We start from the raw sequence: 22967 nt of genomic DNA, 5'->3' as shown, positions 1-22967 counted from the left end.
AACTATCGGTGGCTTCGCAGGAGAAAGATGGGGTTTTCTACACCCGGAAAGGAAACCCACAAGGGGCCGTCGTACCCGGCCCTATGGGGTCCCTATGAATCGGTATACACGCTGGCAGTGATTTTGTTTAGCATGTTCTTGGTTGAGAAACTGGTGAAGGTTGTCACCCACAAATGTATGCACACATGCATGGTTTCTGGCAGATTCATCTTAATCCTCAAAGTGATGTCTTTGCCTTGGAACACTTCCAACAGGGCGTTGGCAGCAGATTTGCCCAATGCAGCTCTCTGCTTCCAGAGGCACGGCTTGTGGATCAGAATGAAAGGCGATCCTTGACAAGGCCCAAGTCTTTCTCCCCTTGTCGTGAGGATGTTTTTCAGTTCAGTTGTCAGATTTTGTTGTTGTTATTGTTGTTGTTTTCGCTTTCTTTACACGAGGTGAAATTCCCAGTGAATTCTTTGATCTTCGTCAGAAAGTGTTTCAAGTTGTCTTGGCTTTCAGCAGGCAAGGTTTGGTCATGTGCGTTTTGTGGGCTGTCAGTGAGCCTTTCTCCAGCCACATTCTTCATATCGTTCAGACTTTTGGATGATTTGCTCAGCATATGGCTTGAGCAGTATGATGCAAGAATACAACCCAAAGACAGACTTCTCCTGGTACTTACCACACAGCTTCCTCGTGTACTGTTCCACTGGCTGCCTCGTGATCTAAGTACAGGTTCTGTATAAGCTCAATTTAAATGTGTAATTATTTTGAGCAAAATTTTATTTGCATGTGATCTTAATGATGGTACCTGAGCACTTTTCTTTGGAATGGCGTAAATAGAGATCTTTCTTTGGTTGGCCAGCAGTGTCACATTTGCTTATGGAAACAGCTCAGTTGATATGCTGTCATTTCCCGGTGCCTACTTTTTGCTAATTCCTTCAACGCCGCTTGAAAATCTTCCGTCAGTTTAATTGGTTCTTGATCATATGCTACCTCCTGAAATTATTTTTGGTTCAGTGACTGTGTATTCTTCCCGTTGTCTTCGGGTGATTACTGCATCGTTTAAATTTTCAGCTCATAGGACCCTTTAATATTGCCATTCAAGGTTTGAATATTTTCTTCATTTCTTCATCTTGAGAAATGCCAAGAATGTTCTTCGTTTTCGGTTTTCTGATTCAGGCCTCTGCACGCTCACGTATAACACTTTCTGAGCTGCCCTGTGATGTCTTCTGTTCAACCCTTTTACTTCATCACATGCTGTGCTTTCTTTAGCTTCTCTGTAGACAAGAGCAAGTTTCAGAGTCTCTTAACATCTGTTTTGCCGTTTTCCTATCTGTCTTTTTAATGACCTTTTGCTTTCTTCACATATGATGGCTTTGTCATCCCTCAGCTCATTAGTGTTCTCTGTGTCAAATCTGTTCGTGAGATGACTTCTAATTCAGGTGTGAGCTACTCAAGAATGTGGTGGACTTCTTTGAATTTTTTTCAGCTTCAATGTGAACTTGTCTATGAGCAACAGTAGTCTCTCGACAGTCAACTGCTTGTTCTGACTGATGGGGAGCTTCTCTGTGGGGTTTGCTGTAGACACAAAGTCACTTTGATTCTTGTCCATACTGACCAGTGAAGTCCACATGTGGAGTTGAGGTTTATGTCTTGCATCAGAGTTCCATTATGCCATGTCCGGCATCATTTCTGTCACCAAGGCCATATTTTCTAGCGACTGATCTTCTTCGTTTCCAGTCTTCACATTCCGGTCACTTGTAATTATCAGTACTTCTTGATTGCAAGTTCAGTTTCAGACTCTGATGTAGTAAAAAAAGTCATCCCGTCTTTTCATCTTTGGCATCACTGGTGTGTAAGTCTGAGTAATAGCTGTGCTAAGTGGTCTTCGTGTGGATATTCCACCTCTGTTCTGCAGGATGGAGCTGCTGTTTTTGAAGCATTCCTTTTCCATTTTTTTCACTCCCTGCATTGTAGACCATCTAATTTCACTTCTAAATGGCTAATACCAGGCCATGCCAGCTCACTAATGCCTAGGATATATTGGTCTTTATATGCCCTGTTTCATACTCAATGGCTTCCTGGTTTGCTAGCATCATAATTCATATGTTCCACATACTGATGAGTGATGGATGTTGGCAGCGGTTTCTTCTCATTTTGAGTTTTGCCCCTTCAGCAAATGAAGGTGCTGAAAGCTCGACTCCATCCACTTCATTAAGATTGACGAGTCTTATTCTGAGTGCCTTCCCACTCAAGCGTAGTGGTTACACGTTGGTCTCTGATCCTCGTGGTTGGCAGTTTGAAACCACCAGCAACTCCGAGGGAAAGAATAGACTTTGTACTCCCGTAATGGTGACTGCCTCGGAAACCAACCCACAGAGGGGTCACTTCCTTGATGGCAGTGAGCTGTCCAACACAAGGGGCCCATCTTCCGGCAACAGGTCCTTCTCTTATCCATAGGGGGTCCAGCAGCCAGTTTTTTCCAGAAGTGAGTGCTAGGCCCCCCCCTCCCTTTTCCTTGTGTGTCTTAGTCTGGAAGCTGTACTGAAATCTGCTACCAGTGTTTAAATACGGGGGCATAGTACCCAGCATTACAGCAACACACAAGCCACCACAGTACAGTGATCTCAAAGATAAGTTCAGGTTGTTGTGGGAGTTCCTCTTCCTGATTTGTTCCATGTATCGCGAGTATGCATTGAGTAGAATATACGTACAGGATGAATACATGATCACTGAAAAATCACATTGCTTTCTGCTTTGGTGTAGTAAGCAAACTGTCCAACTTTAACATGTAGCAAATGAGTACTGATTGCATTAAAAAACACCATCTTTGTTCTGACTTCAAAGTAGAAAATGCCTTTTATTTTTTTTTTTTTGCGGGGAGAGTTGGTAGAGAGCACGAGAAGAGATTAGAAAGCCAGAAACCATAGGTGAGCACCTTAAGAGTGAGATTTGAATATAAATAATCTGGGGGTTGATCTTCTGATATTAGTATGTCATGCTTTTAATTTTTTTTTAATTTATCAGATGTCTACATTCATTATAATGAAAATCTATTCAGACACCAAGTCAAACAACATAAATTGTTTGATAGATGTTTAAAGTATGGTGCAATATGGAATTAAAATCCTTTTCCCCCTGAATTCTTATTTTTCAAGTGCCAATGTCCATCTTCATAGACAAAGGAGAAACACAAGTTAGATAATCTACTAAAGTTGCTTTCTGTGTATACATTTTGTAATTTGAGAATGAGAACACTGTAAATTAATGTACTGTTATTATATTGCTATTACTCGTGAGATTAGACCATTCTTGATGTGAGGTTTTAAAAAGACAAATGTACTGAGTGTATTCTCCAATGCACAGGAGATTGTAGCTGGTGAAAGCCTTCGTTTACTGGTGTTAACATCGGGCTGCAGGCTGATTGATACTGTTAACCAGATATCCTGTGCTTGTTGTGGGAAATGGTTTAGGTAGCATTTTTATTGTGACTTTGAAAATGTCGCTGAGAGGCTATTGAGACACCCCTTTTCTTCTTTTTCAGGATCGCAGCAGAATGTACGACAGCTTGAACATGCACTCACTGGAAAACTCCCTGATCGATATCATGAGAGCAGAGCATGATCCCCTCAAGGGTAGGTGACATTTTCTTGATTTTTTTAAAAAAGCAAGCAAACTTAATGATCCTCCACTTTGTTTATTTTAACATTTTTAAATACAAAAAAACAAAAACAAAGAAAGGAGCTCTAAGTATAAGGACCCCTGGGGCACTGACAGTTAAATGCTCAACTTCACTGAAAGGTTGACCCTTGAAACTCACAAAGTAAGCCCCTTGGGCGGGTAAAGGCCTGGGGACCTGCAGTTCTGTCTTGTCACACGGGTTTCTGTGAATTGGAGTAGACCCGGTGGCATCTGCTAACGACAAGTAGCATCGGTGACTTATTGCAGATTTGTTAATAGGATGCTTTGTTCTTGTGAAATGTACGTTTTTCTCTGTGGCTTCGTGCAAAGTTAAACAGAAAAATGAACACCGCTGTTTCCACTGTTTTCCTAGATGTTGGGAAAGAGCCATACTCCATAACAAACCGAAGGCTGAGAACTAGATCTAAAAGGGTCTATTATAGTCACTTTTCCAGAATTTGGCAAAATACAGTAGTAATAATCATAAAACTTGTTGGGATATTAAACCATCACTGTTCACAGTCAGGCAAACCTAGAGCTATCCAAGGGTCACCTCTTGCCCAGCTTTCTTCTTACTGATGTAAGTAAATAAGCTTTCGAAAGGAGCTTCCCTGAAGTGGAAGTAGCCAGAGTGGCGTGGTGCTTATTCATTGGCCTCTGCTCCTCAGGAGTAGCAGTTCTAAACCACCAGTAGCTCCAAGAGAAAGACTAGGCATCCCACTCCAGTAGATGGCTACTGTCTCAGAGACCCACATGTGGGGGGTCACTAATAGTCAGCATGAACTTGGTGACAGTGAGTTCCCGAAGTGGAAGGAGCCTTGGTGGCATGGCAGGTGAAGGAAGCACTGGACTGCTAACCACAAGGTCATGATTCAAATCCACCAGCTACTCCTTGGAAGGAAGATGTGGCAGTCTTGTCTCCTTAAAGATTTATAGCCTTAGAAGCCAGATGGGACCATTCTCCTCGGTCCCATGGGATCCCTAAGAGTCAACATGGACTGATGCCCATTGGTTTGGTTTGGCTGGTTGAAGTGGCAAACCAGCTCTTCCTAAAAATTGTGTAAGTTAAAGCATAACAAAACCAAAACCATGACATGCAGGTCAATGTGAAAGCAGTATGTTAGTTCTCACACCAAAGAGACAGGTGACGAAATTATGAGCCCATTGTTGGTGAGGGTCGATGTTGACTCAGTGACCTTGTAGGATTGATTGCCCGCTGGGTGTTCAGGTCTCTTCACAGACACAAACCACCACATCTTTCTGTCTTTTGTTTGTTTGTTTGTTCACATCTTTATTTTTCCAGAGCAGCCTGTGGGGTTCAAAACACTACCTTTGGTGAGTGCCAGGTGCTTACCCCTGTGTCACCAGGGCGTTTTACTGTGATTGGCCATTTTCTTTTTCTTTTTCCTGGAGTTATTCAGTCTTTGCTTGCTTGTTTGCTTACTTTTCTAACTAAGTACTAATTCATCCCAAAATGTATCATTCGAAGTGCAAAGCTCCTTTCAGTGCATATATAACGAGCATGTCAGAATGCCTTGGAAGCATCCTTCTTGTAGGGCGGCAGCACTTGCATTCTGGTACTTGTATTTACCAGAATTCATCATCGGTGGACTCCGAGTCCTGAGCAGCACCTCCTTTTCTTAGCGAGTGGCTCCTTGTTTGGTTGGGCAACCTATCAACGTACCTCCTTGCAGAGCAAACGTGGGGTTTAAGACCTTCGTGCCCTGGCCATCCAGGAGTCTGCTATCTCGGTGAAGGGTTGTTCCCGCTGGGTGTGGTTGAGGCCATTCTGATTACTCATAACCATCTCTGACGAGAGTAGAACACCCCATAGGGTTTCCTAGGACGATAGAGCCCTTTTAAGAGCACATCTCCTAAGGGACAGCTTGTGGATTTGAAACATCCCCCATTCCACTAGCAACTGCGTGCTTCGCTGCAGTGATGCCCGTCCTCCTTCAGTGAAGGAAGGATGTAATAAACATGTTGTGTTAGGTAATCAGCAGTGCTGTGGAGTAGTGCTCAGGGCCCACACAAGGAAAGAAGCTGTTGCATTGAGACATTGAAGTGCACTGGAACGACTTCTATCCATTTTCTTTGTAATTGCCACCAAATGGCTGGGTAGCAGCATGCAAGTTGGTAAGTGGGACTCTGGACATAAGAATTGGTCAACTTTGCTATTCTGCTGGGTATAAAGTGAACCTATCTCAGAAGCAAAAAGAGTCCCAAAGCAATTAAGGAAGAGTCTTTTAGGCCCTGAGATTCCCACTTCCCAGCGAGGAAAGGCATTGACAGAGGACCGGCACTTGAGACCTTGGCACAGGGACAAAGGAGTCAAACTGAGGACCCTTGGGCAGGAAGCTGACTGCAGAGTGGTATGCCCTTTGAGGATTTATCGACACTAAGGATACTTTGTAACGCTTGCTCCAGCAGGGCAGAGGCCAAGGGGCTTCTTTGCCTAGAGTGACGATGAGGGAGACATGCCACAAATAAAGTACTAAACGTTCTCGCTTACCATCGAGTCAGTCCTAACTCACGGCACCTATAGGACAGGGTAGAACTTCCTCTGTCGGTTTCCAAGACTTACCTCTTTATGGGAGTAGAAAGCCTGGTCTTTTCTCCTGTTGAACGCCTGGTGGTCTCAAACTGCTGGCCTTGAGGTTAGCAGCTCAACATTTAACCATTAGGTGGTATAAGTTCTAGGTGAAAACAGTGTTACCTGAATATGACATAAACTGGAAACTTAATAGGTTACTATTAAGGTTAATAATTTCACAGTGATAGAGGAAACGCCACACTTGCCTGTCCTTGTGTCATACATACTCTGGTGGCTTGCGTGTTGCTGTGATGCTGGAAGCTGTGCCAGTAGTCTTTCAAATGCCTGTCGTGTTATCCATGATGGGTTCCTCCTGAGCATCCACTTTAAGATAGACTAGGAAAAAAGACCTGGCCTTCATTGTCTTAAAAAATAATAATAAAGTGAAGCCATTGTGAACACCAGCATAACACCGTCTGTTACAACACCGAAGATGATTGAATGGCACTCATCGGTATGAATGGCACTCACCAATGTGACTAGGAAAGAGCGTCCTCTTCCAAGTGAAGTTGCCTAGAATTGTAAGAAGGAACCAAAGCTATCAGAACCTTCATTTACTGATAGGGCGTGTCAAAATGAGAAGAAACAGCTACAAACATTCTTCAAAAATCAGAATATGGACTGGATGAAGTATGAATCTGTGATCATTGCATGTGGTCAAAAATGAGGTAGAACACATAAAAATTGGTATTTTAGGCACTAGTGACCTGGAATAGGCTGGTCTACTATGCAAGGAATATCAAATTGAAGCGATACGGTGTCACATTCATTGTTGAAAAAAATTATTAGAAGCTCTACGTTGGAATTACAGCACTGTTAGTGAATTTAGTGGTAGAAGACCCCCATATGCATCTGGATATAATATGATTATTAGCATAGTTGTACATCAGCCACCAATGCCAACGATGAAGAAATAGATCATTTTTATCAACTTCTGCAGTCCAAGACTGATTAAATGTGCAATCCAGTTGCACTCAGAATTACCGGTGGTTGGAATGTAAAATTAGAAAATAAAGAAGCATCAGTAATTGGAAAGTACCTCCTTGGTGATAGAAATGCTGCTGGAGATCCCATCTACTTTCGCCAGGCCAAAGAGTAAGCTACCACAAATGCTCCTTCTGCCACAGCATATGCAGTGACTATAGATAGGCATGGGCCTTGCCAGGTGGAATACAAAGGAATCAAACAGGGCACATCCGTGAAAAGACACTGCCAGACCATTGCCAGAGGCCAACTGCAAAACAGACCATCAGTTGCACGTATGAAGTTTCAGGAAGAATTTCCAAGTCCCTGAGAGAGCCAGTATCCTTTAAGAAAACATTTCAAAATTAAGTTTCACACATAGAACACTAATGGAATACACAGGAATAAAGTCAACTAAAGCTGTGGGAAGATACAATAGGGAAGCTGAGAATCCTCAGCCCAAACAAGGCCAAGCACCACCTGCAGCAAACCATCAACTGCTCGTAGGTAAGTTCAGGCTGAAGTAGAAGAAAATGAAAATAAGTCCACAGCACCGAAAATAAGACCATGAGTCTATAGGGCCTTTGGATTTCAAGAAGATTACTAGAGCAGTTTCAACACATTGAACAGTAATGAGCAAAGACCAGATGGCTTGTGAAATGGCATCAAAGACAACAATGTAAAGAAAGTAAAAGGACAGGAAAGTAAGACCAACGTGCATGTCAGAAGAGACTCTGAGCAGTGTAGTTAAAGCAGATGTAAGAAATGAAGAAAAATAGCTGAACCGAAGATTTTAAAGTATGGCTTGAGAATACAGGTATAAAATATTCCAATGAAATGTGCAAAGACCTGGATTTAGAACACATTTGGTCTTTTTCAAGGTCAAAGAACTTAAAAGTCTCAAGTTGCAACACTGATGGATTGGTGGGCAAAATACTGAATAGGATGGGAAGCAGTACACACCAAACCAAAAAGGCTTGGTCAGTCTTCAACCAATTACTCAAGTTTTAAAAGGAACATACAGTCAAGAACGGATGGTACTGAAGGAAGAAATCCAAACTGCTATTAAGATCGGGCCAAGACCAAAGTTGAGGAACTGATGGAATGCTAGTTGAGTTATGCTAACAAGCAGGTGCAATGCTGTACATTTTCAGTCATTTTTGGACGATACCTCCCTCACTAATGGGTTGGAATAGAGCCAATCCAAGAACTCTGATTCAGTAGTGTGTGCACTCTTTCAACCCGAATAAGGGGTGACTGCATGGCTTACAATCAGGATAGGTGTGTATCAGGGTTGTATTCTTTCACCATATTCAGTTTATGTGCACAGCAAATAATCCAGGAAGCCGGACCCTGAAGAGGAGCACAGCAGCAGGGCCGGAGGAAGGTTTATTAGTAGTAGCGTGTGATGTGCAGATGACCAAACCTTGCTTGTGGAAAGCGAGGAGCATTTGAAACACTTCCTGGTGCAGATTCAAGACTGCAGCCCTCTCTGTACACTGCAACTCAATGTAAAGAAAACAAATTCTTCTAACTGAACCAATAAAAAGTGCCATGATAAATGGAGGAAAAAAATGGAAGTTGTGAAGGATTTCATTGTTCTTGGATTCAGGATGCTCATGAGAGCTGCAGTAAAGAAACCCTAGGAAGATTGCCTTGGGGGAACCCTGCAAGTGCTCTCTGAAGTGTTCAGAAGCAGAGATGTCCCTTTGGAGACGACGGCGGCCGGCCTGACCCGAGCTATGCGATCTTCTGTTTCCGCCTGCCTTCTGTGAGCAATGAATCAGGAGGACTGACACGGATGCCTTTAAATGGCGGTGTTGGCAATGGCTATTGCGTATACCATGGACTGCCACAGGAATGAACAAATCTGCCACAGAAATGCTCCTTGGAAGATTTCGTTTCCTGCCCTTTGGACCTGGAGGAGGGACAAGTCCGTGCAGAAAGACATCTTGCTTGAAGAAGCATAGGGTCTGTAAGAAAGGAGGGCCAGCCCTCAGGATTGACAAAAAGTGAGTGTTACTCACCCAATTTGTTTGGAATATTTTGATATATGCACCTAGATGTATTTGCAAACAGGTAACAGTCTTTTGAACGATCTACTTTTTTTCCCCCCTTTGGCATTTTTGAGTCCATTCAGAGAGTTGAGATACCAAAAAACTATTAACAGTGAAAACACCTTGTTTCCATGTACCAGGATACACAATGAGCCTATTAAAGGATAAAACATGTGATGGCAATTGGAAGTTGAGTTTTTCAGGTGGAAATAGGCTTTCAGCTTAACTCAGTCTTTGATCAGTTTGACTTCCAGTTAAAGTCCTGTCTGAATCCCTAAGCTTGGTTAAATATAAAGCAAACACAAAGATTGGTAGTTCTAACGAAACAGGCCTGCTGTTCTGCTTCCAAAAGGTCACACCATGGAAAACCCTGTGGGGCAATTCTACTCTTCGCACATGTCACCATGAGCTGGAATTGACCCAATAATGGCAACTTGGTGGCAACTGTAACTATGTATTATATGTAATAGCTCTTGTTGCATATGGCAGGCTTTGATGAAATTGTATAACTGGGTCTGTGTGTCTTACCACACCATAAGCACTAACTATATCTTGTTCATATTGTGTTCTCAGCACAGTGTGATACTGGTTCCCTGTTTTGTAGGTCTTTTCATTTTGAAAACTCGTCAGAAATAAGAGTCATTTTCCTAAGTCCTAATTGGTTCCTTGGAATTTGGTCATCTAGAGAACCAGAAGCTGTGCAACAGGTGTAATTTGATGATAAAGATACACTTCAAAGTGATGCTCCATGCTGTTAAAATCTAATGTAGGAAAGCTTGGCTTTCTGGTTCATTCTCTCTGCTCCTCCTGTTGATGCTCTTCTGAGTGTATGCGAAAGGAGCCTCTGCAGACTTGTCGGTTAGGCATTGGGGCTGCTAACTGTAGGGAAGGTGGTTCAAACCCACCAGCTCTTTCGTGGGAGAAGGAGACCTGTCTTGGAAACTGTATAAGGTCACTGTGAGTGGGAACCAACACGATGGCAGGGGGTTTGGGTTTGTTTTACGTATAACGTGGAAGAGCCTTAGTGACACATTTGTTTAGTGCTCAAGCTGTGAAGGGAAAAGCCCGGTTTTGAACCTACCAGCTGCTCCAGGGGTGAAAAATGAGGCAGTCTGCTTCTGTAATATTGTAACCTTGGAAACCCTGTGGGGCAGTTCTCCTCTGCCCTGTAGGATTGCGATGAATTAGAATCAACGAGGCTGCAAATGGGTATGTGTGTGTATAAGCCAAACTCCCTGCCAATGACTTGATGCCAAAGCGCCCCATCTTTCTGCCAAGGAAAGAGCTGCTGACCTCGTGGTTAGCTGCTAAACGAGTAGTCCACTATGCTAGGAGGACTCCATATATAGGTGTATATGGGTCTGTGGATATACTTATTTGGAGAGAGCCTGCTGGCTTCGTGGTTGGCAGTTGGAACACAGCAGGAGCTTTACAGGAGAAAGGGGGCAGTCAGCCTCTATATTTACCTATGTGGAAGCTGTATGGGATTGTTACACACCGTGCCTTACAGGTTCACTATGAGTCAAAACCAAGGCTATATGATATATATGCATTAATTTTAAAATAAAAATTGGATTATCTCTGCCACCCACACATGTGTTAAGCAGATGATCCTGCCCTCTAACTTGATAATTAAGTCAAAACCAATAAGCAAGCTCTCTTGTATGGAATTCCAGTCACCTTCGAGCCCCCTCTAACTAGGGTGACCCCGGATGCATCGGAGTAAAACTGCTTCATCCTGTAAGATGGTCGAGCGGCAGCATATGACCTCCAACTTCCCCGAGGGGAAGTAAAATCAAACTCCACATCAGCTCAAGGCTGATTCCTTTGAGAGAGTAGCCAGACATAGTGTTACCCCTCTGATCTCCTCCTATCAATTCTGACCCCAAACATCCATCCCTCGCAGGGCCCTCCACAACTCTGCTGGGTTTGGAAGTTCATTCCAATGGCCACCCAGAACTCAGACCATACAATTCATGCAGTTTAATTAGGGAAATTAGCTAGTTACACTTCAGCATCAGAAATGGACAAGATCGCATCCTTTGGTCAGGGTTGCTTCCTCTAAGCCTTGCCGTGGGCAAGCATGGTCTCTCTCCCTTTCTCTGGCCCTCTCAGCCACACAACACAGCCCCTTGGCCTCCGCTCTGTTCAGACAGTTTTCCAAAGTTCCTTTAGTTCTGCCAATAGATGCCCAAAAGGTATTCCACACCACTGTATGTCTCAACCTGAAGGTGCTCAGTTCTAGCTCCATGGATCAGCAAACCTAGCTACCCCAATTAGGTGCTGGGGAACCCCCGCCCCCTCCAGTGAGCCTTATGCCAAAAAAGGCACTCAGCCTTACTTGTTCTGAGCATCTTGGGCTCTGCCTTTTGACCTGGCTGCTTCTCTGGTGTCACAGCTTTCTGTCTCACAGCTTGAGATGATTCAACCCAAAGGGCTCTTGTGGTACACAAAACCGCTGACTCCACTACCTGTTCTTTCTTGGTGGTAGTTAGATCCCTCTTCTTGTTTCTGAGATCTTATACCCAGCAGGATGGCTAAATTGACCAGTCCCCACAATAGATTTCTTATCTTGCTCCATTAATTGTGTATCTGCTTCAAATGCTCCCCAGTGGGAATTCCCATCATGAAGTACCTCCTGGCTGGTGTGAATAGAACAGCCTTGTTTCTGCCTTTTTAAGATTGGGGGAGCAGCAGAAGTTTCCTTTGGTCCATCCAGTCTCCTGTAGTGCTGGGAGTTACAGCCTGTGTAACAACTCTTTCAGTGTGCTATATGCATCCCATTTCGTAGTAACCGACTTGCAGTCTCTAGCCTGCCTGGGGTAAGCACTTTCCCAGGTACCTCCTCTTCTATGAATGCATTCTCCTATGAATGATCCTTATGTTGCTGTCCCTGTCAAACCCATACAGGAAAGCCATGCCACAAATCCGACAAGGCTTCTTAAATGGTTGCTTTGCTTACATACACCTTACTCGTGGGATGCTGGAATAAATAGCCAGATCAAATAATTCACGGCACCATCATGTGACTTATAATGGCTGATTGTTTTGGAACTAGTTTGCCCACCTTTTCTTCCAAGGTGCTTCTAGGTGAACTCAGACCGCTGGCATTTTGGTTAGCAGCCAAGCACACTCACCTTTGTACCACCCAGGGATCCCTTGTATGAGATACTTGAGGGCCCTTAAGATAGAGCACTTGCTGAGGTGGCAAAAGTAGGTGAAGTTTAACCTTCCTAATGTTGGATCATCCGGGTGGTGTTGATCACTGTTGGGGGAGGGGGGGCATTGAAAGCAGGTCCTCAGCTGGTGTAGGAAGAGTTCAGTAATGGCCATCACAACTTGGTGCCTGTATGAGTCTCGCCAAGAACATCGCTCTTCACACACCTTCCTTAAAGTTTCAGGAGCTAGATGAGGGGTGTGGTGGGGGCGGGCATTTAATTGCAAGGTTGGGGTGGGCAGCACCCCTTCAAAGTGGCAAAGGTCAATCAGTATCTTGAGCAAGCACAGCTCTTTGTTTCCCCCGAGATCAACCGCCATCGGAGCCTTGGTTGCTGTGCAATGCAGCCCATTTAACACAACAGTGTTGAGCGGTTTGAAGCCCTGTTTTAAAAGGGATGGCTCTGGAAACTCCAAACTTACTGTCCTCCAGTTGATTCCAACTCATAGCGACCCCCATAAGACAGGGTAGCCAGAAATGCCCCGAGGTTTTCCAAAACTAAGCCTTTATGAGATAACAAGCCTACGGTGGATTTGAAGCTAACAAACTTTGGTACTGGAAGTTGCTAAAATGCAGCATCAAAAAGCATCTGATTTTAGTAGTTTTTTACCTGGATTCCCTTGTATCTTTCTCGTCTTACCAGAAATGTTGAAGGCATTATAGAAGACAAATTTATTTTAGTGGGCAAAAAAGCCTGATCATTTTTGCTGCTGATATTTTTTAATCACTACTGCGTTGATCAATGCTTTGAGCCAGTTTGGTTATGGCTGACAAAGTGGAATTGAAGCAGACCTGGATTTTTGAAATTTGGGTAATAACTGGAAGGGGGAATATTTTGGAGGGAAGATCTGAAATGGGTGACGGGAAGGGGCCTAGTTAGCCTAAAGTTAGCTGCAGAGACTGAGACCCATAGTGGAGGGCCATCGTTGAGCAGGCCATGCCACTTTTGACTCGGCGGTGCAAGGTGCACACTACCCTTGATTTCTAAGAGAAATGTTACCTGCCTGCTGGGTGTCTCCTGGTATCGTTCTATTCCAGGGATCATTCTGGTTCACCCAGCCCCAATTTTTAAAATCCAGGTCTGGTTTGGTTTCACTCCCACAGCCATAACTGAACTGGAAGGAACCAGTTCAAAGTCCTAGTTTTGATGCAAAGCTTAAGAGCGAAGAAGAGCAACTCCAAGGAAATAGTGCGCTCGCCATTGTTACCACTGTCAGTCATTGGCGGACTTTGAGCAAATTAAGCCTCCATTTGTGATGTTCGGTTTTAGATACTTTCCTGAAACTGATTTATATATAACTGTGTCAGACCACGTGGAATTTGATATGGTGCTTTAATGTAGGAATATGAATTTCTCCCTTGAAGTTTTATGCTTTATTTTGGGGGAAAGGTAGTTCTGGAGGAGAACTCAGAAAATCGCTACCAGCTTTGAAAAAAGATGAAACCAGTTGGCATCAGAGATAAAATCTGAAAGCATTTCTACATTTGTGGCTAACTTTTTTAAAAAAAAGAAAGAAAAGGCGGAGGGGGAGGGGGATCTGCTTGATTCTGTTGGTGTTGCCACAAGTCACGCTGTGATCTTGTGAGATGGGATCTACGGGTAACTCGGTTTCATTCACTCAGATATTTTTAGATAAGATACTTTGAGTTAAACATTAGCTTTTTGGTTCTCAAGAAAAACATTATGTTCAGTAGTTCCTTCCCCACCCCCCTTTTTTTTCAAATAGTCCAGGATCTTTAACCTTCCCTTTCCTGTTTTGTCTTGAAGGTCGACTGAGCTACCCACATCCAGGGACGGACAGTCTGTTGATGTTAAATGGTACGTTTTGGAAAAACATTTTATGCGTTCAATTGATTCCATACAGATGTCTGAATGCATGCTTCCATAACACTCCCACAATGAGTCATTTTGTAAATGTAAAATAAAACTACCCTACTCGGACACAGAAAGAAGAATTAGGGGTCTGAGTGGACCCTAGTTCCGAATTGTGTGCATGTAAAGTGGCTATGGTATGTATTTGTAGCATTGCGATTTAATTTAGCCATTCCTGACTAGGCCTTCTTGCCAAGTCTCGGGGGGCTAAGTGGCCCCTTGGCAAGTAACTTCATTCCCAGGTACTCGGTTTCTCCAGATGGCAAGGGGGATTACGGTCTGTGGTGCATTTTGAGGGTTCAGTGGGCTATTTGCAGCTTGGTAACAGCCTTTTTGTTTCCGCATTAACTAGGACAGACTAGTGACTCTAACGATGGTAATCATCTTCACGGGTTGACTCTGAAGCTTTACTAGAATTAGAAAAAAATGAAATAAGCTTTCATTGAAGGTTTTCACCACCCCCTTTGCATTGAACACACAGTGTGACCTCCCACAGAGAAGGCCAAGACATAACTCATCCATGCGTGTGAGAGTGGGATGGGAGTAAAATATCCCTGAACGTATTTTTATTCTGAGGGTGCGTGGTGTGAAGGAAGTAGGGCAAGGAAGGAATATGTTGGACACAGTATTTACCTTAAAAAGCAGTCTCCCCTTAGAACAGCATTTCAACAAAACCTTTGTTGGAAAGAAGATAGTAGTGAAGATGGGGAAGAAAGGTTGTACGACAGATGAAAATAGAGTTCATGCTACCTCAGATGGTCAGGGCTAAGAGGATTTTAGGACTGAGAAACATAGAAGAAGCAAGCCCTCTCAGTTCAGGGGGTTAAGGCTGCTGTGTATAGAATTGCCCATGACAGTCCAACCTAGTCTGAGCCTTAAGCCAAGTGGTCACTGAAGCTTGGTGGGGTTCACTGGGGACGGGTGCCAGGGTGCTGACAGGCAGGCCAGATGAAGTGCTGTAACTAACCAGAGGCCATTCCGAGGCCGTGTTCAGGAGCCCAGCAAATTAGGGTACTCACACCGTTTTTAAACACAGAGCTACCAGTACTAGGAGTTGTGCCGTGGAAGATTAAAAAGACATTCATTTTTTGTGTATTGAACGCTGAATCTGACTAAAAGCTGTGTCAATGACAACAAGCTTAAAGAGAGTAGCTTATCATATTTAGTAGTCTCCGGGTTTAATTTATAAAATGACGTTATGTTTCCAAGCCTACTTCTGTGAAGTCGATGCCACTCGCAGTGACCTTGGGTGGGGTTTCCGTCCAAGACCTTGTTTTCCAGAAGGAGGTAGCCTCAGTTTTGTCCTGTGTGGCAGATGGTGGACTTGAACCACTGCCCTGGCCCAAAAGTTATTTGTATATGAAGGGGGTGTTAAAAAGCCTAGGGAAAAATTCCATGATCTTTTCATTCTATTTCTCCACACATTTTTTTAAGCCCCCCTCATAGTAATCCTAATTTCCTTAAATACCCGAAAGTCTTACTAGATGACGTGGCAAGTATTATTTACCTTTTACAACTTTTAAGTAAGCAATTTAATTGAAAAAAAATTTCTTCAACCATATTTCAAGGATTTAACAGTACAGTCTTGACACAGCACAGTGGGAAGATGCTCAGCCAGTAACCCAATGTCAGAGGTTCAAACCCACCAGCCATTCCATAGAAAGAAATGGCCATGTTCCTCCTGCTTCCAAAGGCAGCAGCTGGGAAACGGCCCGCGGAGAGGAGCTCCCCTCTGCCCTGCAGGGCTGCTGTGAGCCAGAATCAATGGCTACAACAGATAAACTCCACCGTGACAGGTTAGCTCGTGCACAGATGTACTTGGATTTCTAAATGGTCATGAGCCACAATGATCCAGAAGTATGTCATCACCATAATTTAAACAAAAGCACTTGGATTATGTGTAGACAAAAACTTAGTAGCCACACTGCTTTCACGACCTTTATATTTGTGGCCACAGGAAACATTACGAAAACTGTTGACATGGCAGTGTTTTATATTTCCACCCAGGGCTGCGTCTTGTAGTTGGTTTTCATTAGACTGGCTGAGCCACAAGGCACGCTCAGGGCACTGAGCCTCTCAGAAAGCGTGGACTTTGTCTGCGAACGTCCTTTGAGGAGGAAATAAGGTAATGATAGGAGGACTCTAAACTGAGAAGAGGCAATATTGATACAAAAAACAAGCAAACCCTATTTACTGTTTGGGATCAGTAGTCTAAGAGGGGAAGTAAGAGTCAGGAGTTGACATTAAGTGGATGTGGGTTTAAAGCCACCAGTTGTCCTCCAAAAAATATTTACATTCTCGAACATCTAAAGGGGCAGTTGTACTCTGTCCTGTAGGGTCGGTGTGAGAAACAACTTGATGTCAGTGGGTTTGGAGAGAGGGTGAGGGAAACGCACCCCCCACACACACACATACAAAGTATCTCACAGAAACTCACCATTAGGTCAGTGGTTACCTTGTCTATTAAAGCAACAAGCCTAGCTAATAGTGGTGGGTTCTGGAAACTATTATTTATTAAGAGATTAATACAGGAGTAATGGTTTAACAGTAGTGAAGACTCTGGAGCTAGGTTATCCGGGTTTAAACCCACCTCATTCTCTAACTGTGTAGCTGTGGCCCGCCACCCCCACCCCAACCCCAGTGTATCTCACTTTGTGTCTAAAATAATGCTAATGCTAGCGGACGGGTCTCACCTAGGGAACTGTGAGGGGAGGAGTTCATGTTAAGTATTGAGGACAACTGACAATGACTATGAACTAAGGTGCCAGGATCGGTGGGTGGTGGTAGTGAAGGCCAAGAGCCTTCTCTCATGAGTGGGAAACGCACACTTTGGACACTATAAAGGCACGAGAAGACAAAAACTGTCCTACTCAACAACAAAGGCTTCCTGCAGAAAGCTCAGCTCGCACCATTTGATGGGTATTACTTACATAGGGGCAACATTTGGGTGGGTGAAAGCAAAGTGGCGCGCAGGCAGTGCATCCCAAAGGGTGGCACACATGCCTGCCTGGTGGCTTTTGGTGGTGTACTCGGTGACATCAAGCCATGCCTGTTACCATCAGAGACTGTATCGTAGAAAACGCATACCAGGCAACATAGAAATGTGATGCTACAATGAATCTGGGTCTGAGTCCATTCACAGGAGGGTAGCATACATCGTTACACTGAGAATGGCAACTACTGGAAGGTTTTGTGTTTCCATTTTGTTGTCTGCCATCAAATAGACGCTAACTCCACCTGTTAATTAAGCAATTATGGCTGAGCTTTCCGTTTAGGAGGTAGGAGCAGGGGTGGGCTAAGGAGGAGGAGGAAGTTGACCAGAGTAGGTGAAAATGCAGAATGCCTCTAGCAAACCCTTAACTCGGAGCGTCTGTGGATTCACATATTTTTTAAAAAGTAGTGCCATATCAGGCTTGTTTATCTCACGAAGTTGTATAGATCTAATTCTAAAATACCAAACAACTGTAATTGCTGATAGACCTACTTCTGAACAGCTGAGACTTATCTGTACAGGAACAGGAAGCCTCATCTTTCTCCTTTGGAGCGCCTGGTGGGTTTGAACGGCAAACCTTGCAATTAGCAAGTAGCCCAAGCTGTAACCCTTGTGCTCCAAGGACTCCCTTCCTGAAGCCAATGAAGGTGGTGGAGATGGATATTATTTAATAATCCACATTGTAAACAAGTCCAAATTTAACATCCAGAAGTAGTTTAGGGAAGACACGTTTTTCATATATAAACAAACAGCCCAGCTACTTAACTACAGTCTGAAGTTAGAACGAAATCTTGGTGCACGGATGCCTAGTGCATTCATCTTACTGCTTTAGCTGTCAGTAGCAAATATTGGGGAGAAATCTCTCGTGGTAAAGAACTGTACAGAGGGATACATCATTCAAGTATTTGTCTGGGTTTCGATGGCATTGTAAGCTGTCTTCCACCCCCACTCTTAAGGGCAAACATTTTCAGCACTTATAATTTTCCTAAGGAATAGAGCAGAAGTCCAGGGGTGGCATTAGCAAGTTTGTTGGAAATTACCTTCCCCTTGATTACCCACACAGAGCTCTGTGGGTGATGTGTTTGGAGGAAAGACACTGTATTTTTGACAAGGGCATGGTGTTTCTAGAGGCAGAGTTCGTACTACACTATTGAGTCATGGGAACAGTGAAGGTGACATTGTCCTCATTTCCTTTGTATGTAAATGACAGTGAGGGGCATAGATAGTCGGAGCTGTTTTTCTCTGGACGGTGAGGACTGGGACCCCAGAACCAAGTTGTGAAAGTGCAGGCGGAGGGAGGGTCTCTTCAGGCTTTGTCTGGACCTGCCATATTAGCTCTATAAACCTGTGTTGTCTTAAAGAGCCAATTCCGTTTCTTGTTTATTTGTGTATAATATCAGTGCTTTTTTTAAAGTCTATGAAATATGTGTGCCTGATAGTTAAAGTTGTACACAGAATATCTAGGAAACAAAGTTGCCCACTGTTTTTCCTGAAAGGATGCAGAGAGGAAAACAAAGCAGCCACAGTGGGCGTGGTCCCTTCCTCATTGTTTGCTCTCAGAGGGTTTGTTTCTTGTAAATTGCAAGTCAGAGTTGGGGTGAAGAGCACTCCTAATTTTAACCCAGTTTAGAAGCCCAGGTGGGAAGGTGAGCACAGGAGCCATTGTTGGCTGTGACTGCCGGCATGATGGGCACAGGAAATGGGTCACATAATCTAGCTGCTTCCGCACTGGGCTGTTTTTGGTAACGGAGTAGTGCCTTGGGATCTGAGCACCATCCGAAAAATAAGTGGAAGAGCTCTGTAGAGGATTAAAAAATTACTCAGGAATGAGGTGCTTGGATTAAGTTTCGGAATAATAATGCCCAGGCCTAGGAAAGAGAGGAAAGCTGCTGTGAACGTTTGTATACCTTTTACTACCTAATTTTAATATTGAGCAGGATCAGCCAGAGTATAGCAGCTGTGGGCATGAATTGGTTATAATGTCATGCATTTCCTGGGTGGCTCTAGAGTTGTGTGCCCCATTGTGACTTCATTATCGTTCACAATGTGGTTGTAAACTTGATGAGACGTTTCAGGTGCTTTATCCATCTTGGATAAAATTCCCCGAAAGAAGTTTACAGATAGCCCACCCCCAGCCCCCTGGGGGTGAACAGGAAGCTCAGCCCCTGGGACAGTTGGGCTTTGTGATGCTCAGGGAGCTTCTTGACCTTCTCCAGGTCTACTGCGACCCTGAGAAAGCAGGCACCTCACTAACTTAGGCTGTCTTCTGTGTCTTTCCCCTTGATCAGCCAGATTTTCCACAAATGATCTCCCATCTCTTAGAGACCCTTTGGCCTATTAAGTTCAGAAGACACCTCATTAATGGTTCCTTGTACCCCCACCCTCACCCCAAACTATACCTAAGCCAGGTAAACTCTGAAAGAAATCTGTCAGGCTTTGAGGTTCACAGAACCTGCTGCCATGGATTCGGTCACTAAATGGAGTTCGGTTAGTTTAGGTGCAAGCTTGCAGGGGAGTGTCTGTAGGTATGCTTTATATTTGGCTGATGTCTTAGCAGTAACTTAGCAGGCAATAGGAGTAGATGTGTTGGCCCTTTCTCACAATCAATGCAGGATTAATCAATAACATTTCTTTTTGTCTCCCAGACCTAAAAATGAGCCTTTATATAGTCAGTTTTTTGGTTTATCTTCATTTCATAGATGACTTTTGGTAAAATGTTCATTTTTATACCCAGATTTTGGGGAGAAGAGTTAATAAAACAAAACACCTCTTGGATCATATCAAACTGGCAGTGGCATATTATAAGGAGATTGCAGTATATTTTCCTTTGTAAGGAAATGGGTAAACTGCTAGTAACGAATTGAAATGCCATTGTACTTTATTATTTCTACAGTATGTGCTCTATATTTAACTGAGATGGTACTAAGCAAGATTTGTATTTGAATCACTCTTCTGCCACAAGTAGAGATGTAAAACACTCAGTAGATAACTTAGGAAGCATACCAGGCCCGTGGAAAGCAGTACTCTATTATTTATCATTTTGTCAACTAAGCAAGTTTGAATGGACTGATTTGGGTCCGGAGTGGGGCAGGCATCCTATTTAAGTTGTCTTGGAAGCTTTGAGCATCAGCTAATAATATTCTATCTTCTTACTCTGCTCAGTCTTCAGTATTTCTTCCAGGCAACAGCTTGATATATGTAGATAGGATCTGAATAGATGTTTGTTGGATTATATGTGCCATATAACTCTACAAGAAGTAGAAAAATGGGAATTATATTCAGTTTGTGTCCATTCACTTGTAAAATTACTTGAAATGCTGTTTAACTGTAAAGTCTTACATATTCCTAGTCTGATAATATGAGCAAGTTTTTGGATGATGTTTTTTGAAACCTAATTGAGATTAAATCCACTTTAAATGTATTATTGATCTCAGAATCCAGATGATGAATTACATATAATACAACTGCTTTGTAAACGGTAAGGCAGTCTGCAAATGTGGAGTTACATTCTTGTCGTAACTCTTAGAACAAAGTAGCAGTAATTCCCAGATGCCCACGTAGCTTTTCGTATCGCAGATACTTGAACCTGTGGGCTGATTTTCTTGGTTCTGACATCTTACAATGTGTCCTTTGTTTACATGCAGCAAGGAGTTATGGGCGAAGACGAGGTAATTTACTTCTGCTTGCTATGCTATAACTGCTTCTAATTGGGCCTTTACTGATCAATGGTATAATTAATTTTTCCAGATTTACTACACAAAATCTGAAAATTCACAGAATTACATATTGATTTTGAGCACTTACATGTTACTGATTTGAATCTTAAATCTCTTTAACTTTGTTAACATGTTAGTACTAATGGTTTTACTGTTTTACTTTGAAAGTATTCAGATTTTTAACTGTTTTGAAACTAATTACTGTACTTTTTAAAAACAAAGTTGCTGTTGACAATTTACCCACTCGGGAAATAGCATTCCAAGAACAGCATTGAGGGCCATGTTCGCTCTGATTGTCATACGGTCTGTAACTGTGCTTTTTTTTGGACTTACCTTTGGTATGTAATTTATAATTACAGATTGCTACTTTTCATTTTGGACCAGTGGAGAATACCAAATAGATTATTGTTGGCCCAGACTTACAGAGCTCATGTTTGGAATATTTCTCAGTGTCTTATAAGAATGTAATTGTTCTCTGTCTCACATGCCACACACCCTGGTACACTCTGCTCCCATCTCCTCTACACACACCCCCTGGGGGGAGGGGAGGGGCGAGGCGACTGCTTAGAACCCTAATGGGAAAATCAGGGACTGTGTGATTTCAGACTGTTACTAGATTCCTCAAGAAAACATCTGTCACTTCTTTGTGGCTTAAAAATTTACCTCTCCTTTCCCTTTTATAGACATTGAGAGGGCGAGGGTGGATGGGATGAGAGGAAGCAAAAGTGACTTCACACAACTACACGATCCTCCCTCTACCTGTGCAATAACCCTGCTTCCATCATGCTGCGGTGGGAAGAGGCACTATCCTTTGTTTACATGTGTTGAATGACAAGGCTTCTCTTTGACAAGTGAAAATCGCCCTTGAACCTAGGGAAGATAAGCAAACCCGCAGCCATTGCATCAGTTCTGACTCATAACAGCCCTTCGGGACAGTAGAGCTGCCCCCCAGGATTTCCAAGGCTGTATATCTTCGCAGAAGCAAACTGTCACATAATTTCCCCATGGGCTGGCTAGTGGGTTCAAAGCCCAACCTTTGTTTAGCAGTCAAATGCTTAACTGCTACAACACCAAGGTCCTGCCCGGTAGCCCATGGAAGATGGGCAAAGTAACAGTGCCCTTCGGTGCTTGTGTACTGACCACAGGGTAAATGTTGGACTGCAGAACACAGGGTCAGCGGTTGCAGCCCATCATATGAGTTAGTCGGTGTTGGCAAAGACATAAAGCTGGTAGTTGGAATCACCTTGCTGGTAACTTTAGTCAAGAGTGTGTGTTCTTTGGGGGATAGGGGGGAAACAAGTAAAATGATTTGCCACTTACTGACTATAGAAATTACTATTTCATATGCTTTTGTGGTCTTTCTAGTTTTCTGTTTCAGATCAGAGGGATTTAACATCATGATCATCCAGCACTTTGATGAATCTCTTGGTTGGTCCTTTGGTTTTCTAACTAGAACTCTCTCACTCCCCTTTTTTTTTTAGCCTTGTGTACATACTTTTCATCTTTTAATTTCAGTGATTTATGAAAAAGTCTAATTTAAACCCAGTATAAATATGATAAAAGGAGTTCTTGGGATCAAGACATTAAACATGCGGCTGCTGTGTATCTTCCCTTCTCTCCATTTAATCGTGGTAGACGACATGTAAGCGGTTATGAAAAACAAAATGGTCTTGCCCTGCTTTCAGTTGGTAGCCTGTGTCCTGGTCCTGGGCGGTTTGGAGAGCCCCTTTCCTGGGCACCAGCGTTGGGAATGGAGGGAGGCCTGCCACGTGGTTTACGGTGGCTCCCTGAGGGACAGAACAGACATTGCCTGGTTAGTGGCACAGGGCTTCTAACAATAGCTGGATTTTCTGGTGGTATGTAGCATGCATGGTCTTTCTATCCACTCCTCTG

General features: G+C 43.4%; 1 protein-coding gene across 2 annotated transcripts in view; it reads left to right on the top strand.

Moving 5' to 3' along the window:
* The window catches only part of CPEB2 (cytoplasmic polyadenylation element binding protein 2), a 53724-nt gene that overhangs the window by 6605 nt on the left and 24152 nt on the right, over positions 1-22967 (top strand). Inside the window, exons 2-4 of one of the 2 annotated variants that reach the window (XM_045284380.1) lie at positions 3527-3617; positions 14262-14312; positions 21003-21026. In XM_045284380.1, the coding sequence (XP_045140315.1) occupies positions 3527-3617; positions 14262-14312; positions 21003-21026 (166 nt within the window). The remainder of the gene's footprint in view (positions 1-3526; positions 3618-14261; positions 14313-21002; positions 21027-22967) is intronic. The other variant, XM_004707760.2, reaches the window with a different exon arrangement.

The sequence above is a fragment of the Echinops telfairi genome, unplaced genomic scaffold (assembly GCF_000313985.2).
Source record: "Echinops telfairi isolate 266 unplaced genomic scaffold, ASM31398v2 ScPeMD7_7468;HRSCAF=8506_1, whole genome shotgun sequence".
NCBI lineage: Eukaryota > Metazoa > Chordata > Mammalia > Afrosoricida > Tenrecidae > Echinops > Echinops telfairi.
This window is presented reverse-complemented; position numbering and strand designations above follow the sequence as displayed.